Source organism: Rhinolophus hipposideros (genome assembly GCF_964194185.1).
Source record: "Rhinolophus hipposideros genome assembly, chromosome: 2".
NCBI classification, from domain to species: domain Eukaryota; kingdom Metazoa; phylum Chordata; class Mammalia; order Chiroptera; family Rhinolophidae; genus Rhinolophus; species Rhinolophus hipposideros.
In genome coordinates, this window is record NC_138048.1 from 106,340,826 (window position 1) to 106,353,142 (window position 12,317).

At 43.1% G+C, this 12,317-nt stretch overlaps 1 protein-coding gene across 2 annotated transcripts in view; it reads right to left on the bottom strand.

Annotated features, from left to right (window-relative positions):
• The window catches only part of DSCAM (DS cell adhesion molecule), a 656,085-nt gene that overhangs the window by 82,235 nt on the left and 561,533 nt on the right, over positions 1–12,317 (bottom strand). For both annotated transcript variants that reach the window (XM_081078404.1, XM_081078403.1), the window contains exon 19: positions 8,039–8,194. In XM_081078404.1, coding sequence (XP_080934530.1) covers positions 8,039–8,194 — 156 coding nt within the window. The remainder of the gene's footprint in view (positions 1–8,038; positions 8,195–12,317) is intronic.

Sequence of the window (12,317 nt, forward strand, 5' to 3'; positions counted from 1 at the left end):
ACATGACCCCTTAGGCCGTCTGGGCCTGGCCACTCTCTCTGCTCAGCTTTTCAAGAGTCAGTGTTATGGGCTGAATTGTATCTCCTCAAAATCCAGATAGTGAAGCTCTAACCCCTAGGACCTCAGAACGTGACCTGTTTGGAGATCAGGTCTTTCCAGAGGTCATCAAGCTAAAATGAAGTCACTAGGGTGGGTGCTAATCCAACACAACTGGTGTCCTTATAAAAAAAGGGGGAGGGGGAAATTTGGACACAGACATGCACACAGAGAAGATGGTGTGCAGACACAGGGAGAAGATGGCCAACTGCATGCCGAGCAGAGAGGCCGGGAACAGATTCTCCCTCACGGCCTCAGAGGCAGCCATCCCTGCCCACGCCTTGGTTTTGGACTTCTGGGCTCCAGAGCCATGAGACAATGCATACTGTTGTTGAAGCCCCACTCCCCTCCAAGTCTGTGGCACTTTGTTACAGCAGCCATAGGAACGAGTCTCTCTGAGCTCCCCCGGGCCCTATCCTTGGACATGTCCTCTAAGAGCTCCATTTTTACAAGAATCCTACTAAGTTGGGTCAGCCAGAATTCCCTCAACATCTGACCACCCTCGATATCTCATCAATGTTCTCATTTTCTACTGTCCTCCAGGTCACATCTGATCATCAGCCTGCCTTCGGCAAACATCTTGTTAGATCACCTTAGTCAGAATGTCCCTCCCTTACCCCTACTGTTTCCTCTTGTAATTTTCCATCCAAAGACCCTACCGTATCCCTTTGCTTTTTGGCTATAAATTCCCACTGTTACTGCTTGTATTCAGTGTTAAGCCCAGTCTCTCTCCCCTACTGCACATCCTCCATTGGGGGCAGACCCTACACCTACCTCTGTAGTCCCGAGTAAAGTCTGCCTTACTGTTCTTCAACACGTGTCATGAGTACTTGTCTCTTTACCAGAACTCACACAATCACTGCAAGTCCCTATTTTCCTAGGACCCTTCCCTACCCCCTTCAGTTCCTGGTGATTTCCTGCCTCTGAATAGCTGGAGAATTTAGCTTCTGGGGCACTCTTATTTATACTGCAGGTTTTGGCTTTGAGTGGGCTGGAGGTGTATATCTTGCCTCTTGAGCTAAGATGAATGAGGGGAACTACTTCAGTCATCAGAAGCAACTCTTCCTGGCCCCAAACATTCTGTGATGGTACCTCTTGGCCCAGGAGAGGTACAGCAACATTTTTTATGAGTGTGGATTTTTGTGTCAAAGATTCACAGTTTGTATAGATGACAAGCTTCAGTCTGAAAACCATCTAAAGAGGTAGAAAATGGTATTAAAAATATTAAGCATAATTTGGGAGTGAGATTGAAGGCATACAGCCCTCCCCCAACCTTTTGTTTTCCAGGTTACAGAAGGAGGAGGCGGTGGGGTCGGGAAGACACAGGGAGAAGAGAAAAATGCTTCTGTTAGAAAAGCCCGGAGGCTCTCGCTTCCTTCCTCATTGTCTGTCTACTTGGAGCATGGTTCCCACCTTGATGGAGGTCTTGAAATTCAAACCGATAGAAGTCTCTTGTGAGCCCCCTGGAGGAATCTTTGAGTCTCTTCCTGCTCCAACAACAACATAACTGTTCAGTAAATATTTTGGGCGTTGAATGTGTGTCTCATAATTGCCACCTTGACCTTCCTAGGTCAATACAACAAAACCAACAAGGTCTGATGAGAGTACACATGGTTTGGACAGTTCCTATTTGAAAATAGAGATCTTGATATCAGTTTCTGGCACATCCTGCTGGCAGCAGAGGGTCTAGTAAAGGAAGCACACATTAGTGATGAAGGCTGGATTACTATGTCCTTAGGAGCAAGGCACCGGTCGGTCGTTGTCCTCAGTTGGAAGGGCATTTGTGTGTAGGTTTCTTTAGGCGAGGGCAATAGCCAAGACATCCACGAATCTGCAAGCTGGCTCAGAGCCACCAGGGTTCCTCCCAAACACCAAGGGCAGAGGGGACCTTCTTTTGGTCTTTCCATCCTAATGGATGCCCCAGATTAGCAGACGTTCTCCATTCCTTCTATAAAGCAACCACCGGGCTGGCATCCATCATGCCCAGCACTCCCTCTGGCCAGCTTCTTTCTAGGAGTCCAGGCACTTTGGCCACAACCAACTGAGTTGCTGCTCAATGGAAGTCAGTCACACTTGTTCCCTCCCTGTTTGTGACATTTCTACTTGTCATGATAATGCAATTTAATTTGTTATGGAAATCAATGAAACATGAGCACGAAGAAAGCTGTTTCTATGACAATTAATGGGACATCTTTGAAAAAGCTTTCCAAAGGTAGGAAAGAAACAAAAAAAGGAAGGTTCAGCTAGGTTTGAGCAAGACCAGTGAGAAGAATGGGACACATGGCAAACGTGAAGGCAAACAGATGAAAAAAAAAAGGCAAATGCTTTTGCTCCACTGTCACGAAACTGAAAATGGAAGTTGCAGATGACCTATGATGGATGGAGTTCATGGAATGGAAGATGACAATTCTAATTTCCCCACCCAAACTTAGAGAAATGAGCCTAACTTCGTTAGATAGTGATGAGAGAATAAATCTATATTTATATGTTTTAAATTGAAATACATGTTTACGGTATGTCTCTTGGTCACTGAAAAATTTAGTGATTCATTGCTGTAATTGGTTATTTCTACTAAGTTGTCCTGATCACATCATATCAAAGGGCTTTCACTGTACTTACTATCGAAATCCCCACCCGGTTCCTCATACACTGATTTATGATGTATCTGATGCAATCTGTAATTGAATGGTTATTAGAATTTTGTTCAATAAAATAATAACTATATAGAAACTTCGAGGAACTACTGTATTTCCCCAAAAATGAGACCTAGATGGACAATCAGCTCTAATGCATCTTTTGGAACAAAAATTAATATAAGACTTGGTCTTATTTTACTATAATATAAAACCGAGTTTTATCTGATCTGATCTGATCTGATCTGATCTAATCTAATACTGGGTCTTATATTAATTTTTGCTCCAAAAGACACCTTAGAGCTGATTGTCCGGCTAGGTTTTATTTTCGGGGAAACATGGTAGATACTTTTGAAATGTTTTCTAGGTTGTTGAGCCAATACTTTAAGAGCTAGAATTTAAAATTTTAGTTCTGGTTTGGACTACACAATAATGGTTAAAGGTGAGGGCCCTGCAGCCCCACTGTGGGCTTTTGTCCACCTCTACCACGTGGTTCTATGGCCTGTGGAAGTCCATGAACTTTTCTGATAAGCCTTAGTTTGCTCATCTATGAAGCTGGAACAATAATTTCACTATTTATCATTTTACAGCTCAGATTATGAGAGATTATTCATGTAAGAATTCATATGGACTCCTGTATACGATAAGCACTAAAGAAATTCTAGCTCTCATTTGTAATAACCATCATCATTTCCTTATTTTACATGACTCTAAAGAACTCTGGCCTTTACTTTATGACTCAATTTTTAGTTATAAACACAAGACGTTGAGAATTGCAGAAGACAGAGATGATGTAGGACATATTAAAACATTCCTTGTCACCAGATTACATTTTACTAATCTGCTTTTTTTGCTTATTAAGCTTGTGTGTGTGTGTGTGTGTGGCGTGTGTGTAGTGGTATATGTGTGGCGTGCACATACTCATGTGACCTGCCATGGGACCCACCTGAGCCCAGCTGCACAGTGGCCTCTCTGAGCCATGAACAGATGACGTGACATTGGATGGATGTTCCCACATTGAGTCATCACCGCCAACCCAGTAAACACGTCCCTTTTCTCCTCAAATTTCCACAAGCTCCCGATTTCCAGGCCTTAGTTCTTCCTAGAACAGTGGTTTCCAGACAGTCTTTAAAGGAGACACGTCTGTTAACGAAAGGGTCACGTGGGAAACCAGTATAGAACTCAAGTGGAAGTGGAGTGGTTCTTGAAGCACCGCGGGAGCATGGAGCCCTCCGCTGGGCCTCTCACTTCCCACTGGGCACTCCTGAGGCCCCAGGAGCCCAGGGACTTCACAGGCACCTGTCAGAGAATTGCTGCAGAGGCGAGAGCTTTGAGATCCACATGGCACAGGGCCTTTAGGGTCTGCTGTGCCGTTGGCGTGCCTGCTGCTGCACAGAGCGCGACACAGCGCTGCCACATGCTGCAGGACTCCAGAGCCGTGAGCCGTACTGATAGGAACTGATTCATTGATTAATCAATTTTCAGGCCACCCCCTGGCACACAACGCCTTCAGTGTGTACTGAGGGGCAGCCCTGCTGCAGTTAGGCAAACACACACACACACACACACACACACATACACACACACACACACACACACACAGAGTCCACCGCTTTCAGGGTGCACTGAGTTCAGTTACACAGTCACCTGAGGACACACCATCCGTGCCTTCAAGAGAACACGCGGCTCAAGATATGGGTGGCCAGATGAGTCGGAGACATCTGCTATCTGTATTTTTCACTCACTCCTTGCTCTGTTTTCCCATGTCCCACCTGAGAGGTTATTAATAATGTGAGAGGGAGAAAAGGTCACGTGCCACACCTCCCGCTGCCCTTCTCACATAATATCTTATTGAGTATATGCATTAGCGAGGAGCCCAGAAAATCCTTGATCTTAAACATAGCCATCTCTGTTTATACAGGAACAATGCTTACTTTTGCAGAAAAGGATCGGGCTGAAACAAACTTATGCTTGCAGAATAAAAATAACAATTGCAAAATTAATAGATTACTTTTTTTTTTTTTCAGTTCTTTATCCCCACAGTTTGCTCAGATTAGAGTAGTCTCGGCCAAGAAAATGGTACTAGGATTTCACAGACGTTTTAGAATTCAGAATTAGTTGTCTTGTGACCAAGACTAGAAAGCCAGATCAGCAAATAATCTTTTGTGTTCTTGCGGTATAAAAGGTCCAAGTTCTCATTGACTGAGCAGTCCTGGGAAGAGAATTGAGAGTTGATCCATTCTCCCAGACGCTGAGAAGACATCCATGGACCCAAGGCTGTAATTGTAGATCCGTGGCTACATCTATAGGCCCAAGAATATGTGTGTGGGCCTAATAATATGTCTATTGACCAAGAATCCTCATAGAGGCTAAGAAACTGCGGAAGGTACAGAAAACTTGTTCTGCAAGCAAATATTTCAATTGTAAACGATCTCCTGCATAAGTAAACTTTTTGTCTTATTTTTGACTGTTTATTTTATCTAGTTTTATTTATTTATCATTTTATTATATTTTTTTATGTTTTACTAGCAAGTGATAATTTTTTTCTTTTTAAGACTATCCGTGACCCAACAATATAATTTAAAACTTTAGGCCTCCTGACACTGAGGGGATGGGTGTAGAAGACAAAACTGAATGTTTGTTGTTTATGTATTAGTATCAATATTTCTTTACTTGTGAGAACATCAATATACTCTGAAACCTCAACCGGTGCCTAGAACAGTGTCTTACTAAGAAAGAACTTAATAAATGTTGGCAATTATTTTTCTACTAGTATTTTACCCACATTTTTACATAATTTAATTGAAGTTGGCAGTGTATTCCAAACTTCAAAACTAGAATACTTCATAGTAGAATAATAAACAGGATCTATATTCTTCATTTTATGAAGCATTTATTCTATGATAATTAACCTTTGTCCCTTCGTCTTTCAATCGGACATAAAATTGCATTACATTCTATAAACTGCCCAAATGTCTATTTGTATTAGATATTGAGTCTGTAAGAGGTGACTGCACAATTCTTCAGCATTTCTAAATTAGTGAATTTTTCATGTGAAATCTGGGAGATGAGTTCATTATTACACTAGTTTTTCTCTCTTTGCACCCAATCTCTGTTCAGCTTCTTAAAAAAAAAAATGCTGATGATTCATCCCAAGTAAGTATTGACATCCAATCCGCATCACTCTTGGCCCCTCACACCAGCACATGTGGAATTCATTCCCTCCTCTCTGGGGTAACTGGTATACCCAAGGCAGGACGTTCCATAATGGATCTCATCTCCATACACCATCAGCACCAGATGTGAAAGCAGAGAATCACTGATTGACAAATTAGACTTTGGGTCTCAGGGTCAAGTTTTGAAACAGATCTTTATGATTAATTAAAAATTGATCCAAAATGACCAATCAATAAAAACTATAGACAGCCTTCCCTTCTTATTAGAATTTTGTACTGTCTTCTGAAAAATGCAGCTGTCAAAATTCATCCTGCTGATCAATTTGTTCTTTAAATAATCATTCCAGTGACATTTGTGCTATTGCTTATCAATGCCAACGAGTGTTCCACCTCTGCTCTGAAAGAGTAGAGATCAAATAATCAAATATCTAGTGTCAGGAACCAGCCCACTATGTGTCAAACTAGGTGTTTGCACACATCACTTCACGTTTTATATCTTAATTCTGCGCAGTCTGATCGTTATGGAAATTTTGTATGTGAAGATAGTCAGAGTTATGTAAGGCTCCCAAAGTCCCACGAGCAGCAGGTGACAGCGCCAGCTTCCAGACCTGGCTCTTTATCTACTATGTGTTTTAAATTAAATTAGAGCTAGCTTCACTCAGGACATAGCATTAATGTGTGACTTCCTAATGGCATTGCATTTTGACCTTCGATTTCTCTAAATAATCCAATTTCTTTGAGCTGAATTGGCTGACACCTGCACACTCCTGGAAAGAATTACCTGCGTGCTCTAGAAAAACTAAAGCTAATGAGGTTCATTTGTGTGCAGGTCTTATAATGTGAAAAGGGCGAGAGAGACAGGAAAATTACGTGTGAGGGTGGATGGATGGGACTGCTTGTGGGAGCAGGGCTGGGTTTGTTGAGGTGAGAACTGACAGGAGGTGGGAGACGGCAGGCTGTGAATGTCAGGGGAGTTGCTAGGGGACAGAAATACTGGCAGAAGAGTCTAGCCAGGCCCTCGAGCATGAGTCCGGAGCTTTGCTTCCACACGATGGATGTGAGGTGGGGCAACAGCACGTTTGATGTTCTGCGTAGTGAACAGGCTGCACAGACATCACACCTGATAATACATGGGAGTTCCTGGGCAATGGGTGACAGCACTCCCACCCCACCCTGCCCAGCTTCCTGGGAACAGAGTCCTGGAAAGAAGACCAACAACTAGCAGAGCCAAGTCAGCACAGAATTTAGGTCACCTGGTGTCTCATCTCAACCCTCCTTCTGGTATAACCTCTCTGATTTGTAGGGTTCCACATGGGGATCAACTTGATATCAGTTGCTCTTCCATTTATTAACGTGGACACTGCTTTTCTCACTACTGCTAAAATATTCGTTAGAACTTAAACTGTTCTTCAAACAGGCTTGGATAAGGCCCCTCAGGGTTTCCCTTAAAAAGCAATACAGGAAAAAATATTTGCAATGTAGTTTTTGTAGGTTTGGGAAATAGTCCCATAACTAAGGCCAAATTATGTCTAATGGCAAGAATTAATGGTCTGAAAAAAAGTGTGCCATAGTTTAAAATTTTACTAAATCATCATGTATTTCTGTAAGACATTTAAAAATTAACATGAAGCTCTCCAATTAAGGGCTTATTCTAAAGAAATTCTAAAGCTGACACAGAATAATATAACTTAGATCATTACGTAACTCTCAAGTAGCAGGATGGAAATAATCAGAGCTTACACTTAATGGCTGAACAGTCACTGAAATTATTCTATCGGGATACAAAACACACATGGCAAGTATAACAGCTCTGGGCTAAAAGGCATTTTTGCTTAAAATAATACTTGGCCAAAAAAAACTGTAAGGGAAGAGAGAAACAATGGATACATGAAACAAAGGCGACACAGGAAGCAGATGGTCTGAATCATGCTGGCATATTTTGGGAGGGCAGCGCAAGGCTCCTAGGAAGCAAAGTCAAGAGCAGGCTGACAGTTAAGGTGAGAGCTCTCTGACCCAGCCTTCCCATCATAGCTGCAGCCCGGAATGCTGCCACTCAGCAGGAGCCTCATAAACAACCGGTGGGCATTTCAGACAGAAGCTGAAAGTTCCACCCACACCCTCCCCATTTCTCACCATCCTCTTTGGTCCGAGTGAAGATCTGCTCACTTCTGACGCCGTCACCCGCGCGCGTGAACGCCAGCACCTGAATGCTGTAGTTGGTGTATTTTTCCAGTCCGTCCAGCTCCAGGGAAGGCTGCATTGTGGTGACGTTTTTAATCTCACCCAGCTCTGGAGGACAAGAAAACGCCGTCTGGTTACCGTGGCTGTGGGCACGCGTCTTTCCCCACGCTGTCCTTGATGTCCAGCACTGGGCCACGCGCCGCCACGTGTCACACCCTGAAATTACTCAAAGGGACCATTCACAGCCTTGCCATTTGGAAGTGAGCATTCTCACCAAACTGCAACAGAACACCGGGCAGAAAAACAGAGCAATTCACTCCAAGTTAAGTGTTACAAACCCCACGCCAGCACCATGGCTGCCGCTCCCGGGAAGTGCTCCAGCGTCAGCTCATGACCCATGTGCCTCGCACCTCCACCCCAGGACGCGTAGACTGCACAGCGCTCACTTTGCAGACACATTTCCTCCTGCTCATTGGGAAGGTTTTGTGCAATAACTGTGTATGGTGACAGATGGTCACCAGACGTAGCATGCTGACGACTTCATAAGGTATGTGAATGTCTAATCAGAATGCTGCACACCTGGAAACTAATATAATATTATCATTGATAATTAAAAATAAATTAAAAATTGCAATACTGAATGAGTTTTACATATGCATATACTTGTGGTACCATCACGACAATAAAGACAACAAACGTAGTATCACCTCAAAAAATAAAAAAAAGAGAAGCTTTTTCATGTTGACTTTTGGCCTTGGTTTTGGTTTTTAAAACCAACTGTAAGTCAACGTACATGTGTTTTTAAACACCTGACTTCTTTAACCTCTGAGCCAAGCAGGGGCGGCTAGACCAAGTCCGCTTTTCACCTGGAGCGACCTCTGTCAGCATCCTTGCTGGACCGACATGCTGATGTGTCAGAAACTCAGTGTTAGCTAAAAATGTTCATTTTCTGGAATGGGATCAGCTAATAATACTCAGAGATGAAATGTTATGCTCTCCCATTTTGGGCATATTATACATGGCAATTTGAGAAAACATACAATGATGTGTTAATACCTCCATGGGTGTCCTGGATTTTGAAATGAGCCACCTACAGAGGAAGTAGAGCAGGAGGGAAAGGCCTGAGGGATTGCTCGCGCCTCAGGCAAGTGGCCGTTTGTGGAATGTTTGGGACCGCCTGCATCCCTGTGTGCAGGTTGTGAAGAGAATGGGATGGGAGGTGGAGGTCTAGAGGGATTCCTGGCCAGCCTTGCAGGGGTCCTGTGAAGGACCCCTCTGCATAATTCAGAAAGCAGTGAGGTTGCTCATCAGTTTCCCCTGCTCTCTCTTGCCTTACTGAAGATGGCTGACGTGCTGTGCAAGCTTACTGAGGTGCCAGCACTGTTCTGGGTACACATTATTGCATCTAACCAGCACAACAGTCCTGGTATTTCTACAGCTCACCCCTTTTACAGGCGAGAAAACTGAGGCAGAGAGAGGATCAACACCTTCCCCAAGGTCATGGAACCTGGCATAGTGGCTGAGAGCATGGGCTGTGTAACTGCAGTGTGTGGCCTCATGTCCCCAGTCCACGATCTCAGCCGCTCCACCGTGGCCACTCAGTGTAACTGTCACATAGGCCAGGTTCAGTGGGCTTTCAGCCAGCTCGATTTTCTTTTCCTGATCTCTATCTTGCTTTCTACCATATTGCACAGAAGTTCAGAGATTAATGAGCCCTTAGTTTTGTGATTATGATGACTGTCTGGAATGTCTTTTTGGTTTGTTGGTTTTTTGTCGCCAAAAGGATCAGGGTTGAACTGGACATAGGAGAAAAGTTGAATTTTCAACAATCCATGGGGTGGCCAAGGCCTGTCATACACATCGGGTGTGGGGGTTCGGGGGGTGGGGGTTAGCCTGTGTGGCTGGGATCGTGAGGGGAGTAGAGAAATGGGGACATGAGGGAAGTTAGGTCCCAGACACAGCCTCTGACATAAACATGAGCCAAAGGCCTGTTACCCCCTTGAGCAGATTGTGGGCGAGTTCTGGGGGCAGGACGCTGTGCTGGGGGAGAAAGCAGGGCAAAAGGGTGGCCCCAGAAGGTGCCTTTGGCTGAGTGTCTTCTGGGGAGGCCAGCGGGATGCGGACTTTTAGGGGAACAGTTTGGAAGTCAACAAGAGGCATAGGAAAACGAGACAAATGTTTGCTTGTGTGTGGTTGGTGTGCATTTAAAAAGTCGACAATTGTTAGGCCCAGAGGGTTGGAAACACTCCACTCTGAGGAAGGGTGAAGCTTAGGGCTCTTGCCATTATATTATTCATTTATAGTCTTCATTTTCCTGAATATGTCTAATATAGGTCAATTGGATTAGGATAAAATACCCAAATGTTAATGGACAAAGTGTAAGTATAGACCTCATCAAGATCTTTCTAGATTTAGGAAGTTCTACACTACGCTAAAGATCTCTCTCTCTCTCTCTCTCTCTCTCTCTCTCTCACACACACACACACACACACACACACACACAATCAGGGGACAGGCAGCTAAGGGGTGGTGGGTTACACGGGCCCCATACCAGACGCTGGTTATGAGGATCTGACCAACTCATTTGACTCTTGGCGCCTTTTTGGTTTGTTTGTCTGTTTGCTTTGCCCTTGAAGAAGGGCAGGCATCTCTATCTCATGGAGAAAATGGGCTCTGCTCTTACGATGTGGGACAAAGCTGTGAGCATCAGGGAGTGCTGCTCCTGGTGAGACGCAGTGATGAGGGGACAGGAGTTAAGGGGGAGAATGCCAAGTGGGCCGCCTGACCTTTTTAAAGAGAGCGACAACTAAAACAAAAGAATTACATCTGTGCCTGAATTACTATACTAATTAGAATTCATTTTTGGATGTGAACTCATATTGGGGTTCATATGGTTTTGACGAACTCATTTATCATGAACCAGTCATTTCACAGGACTGCAGTTAAAAGCCCCATTCAATATTATCCCCCAAAGGTTTCTAAAGCAAGCTGACTGCCAGGACCAACTCTTTCCACACACGCTCCTCGTCCTCCCTGATGGAAGGGTAGTTTCTGACTAGCAGATCCTTCGCGATTAGCAGATGTGCAAGAGACAAGAGGGAAAATTATGAAAAAGCCAAATGCAAAGCAGCATACTTCGTTTTCCAATTCTTTTTAGCTCTTGTTCTTTTTTATGGCTTAAACATGGATTTCTATCATCTACCTTTCACAGCCTCAATAGAGCTATTTAATATATATGTATATATACATATATATATATATATATATGAAGTAAAGAGTAGTGTTCAGTTGAAGTCATGAGCAAAATAATATGAAATGAATATATAAAATATTATAAATTCAGAAATCACACTATTTCTATTACAGAAAGCTTTTAAAAAATACATTACATTCTAAAACAAAATAATTCCATATGCTTATTTATATCCTCCCTCATTCTCAAAGGGTTTTAAGGCAGAAAAACAATGGGGGTGGAAATAACTTTTCCGAAGCACCCCTCAACCGCCCATCACCACAGTAAACACTCCAGTTGGTGCTTAAATGTTGCTTTGCTTTAGAATCATCCATTTTTTTGTCTTGAAGAAAGACAAAAGAGACAAAAAATAGCTCAGAGTTAGATGGAAATAGGACTTTCCAAAGTGTATGATTTTCCTAGCAATCTCAGATGAATTGCTTTTGTCAGGTCTTAAAAATTAGTTAACTTTCTGAGTATGATAAAATTCTAGAAACTTCATTGATATGTTATATATTTAACCCACATTATCAAATATATATTAACCAGTTTTATTTTATCTGATCGGATTAACAATAACAAAATCCCTTTTTATACATATTTTTGTAAGTGTTTGGGGCAACTACCAATTACAGTAGTGACAATCTTTGCCTCTCCCAGCCTATATGAGTGTGCCTGTGTGCGTGTGTGTGTGTGTGTGTTCTCAAGGGTCAGTGGGTACAGTTCCCTACACAGCCACTGTCTGATCTGTGTCTGTGGGAACCTCAGACCACAGCCCCAGGAGCTTGTGCAAAAGAACCCAGTAATTAGGTAAAATTTCTGCTAATTCATAAACGTCATTTCTCATAGGCAACAGGTAAGGAGTGACTAGCTGTAAGAAGGTTTGTGTTTCAGAGGGCTTCTTTCTCATCTTTGGGGAGTTTATTGTAGAACTAACTAGATATCAAGTTAGATATCTAGTTAGCATATCACACTGATCTTAACACAGTGAATAAAAGT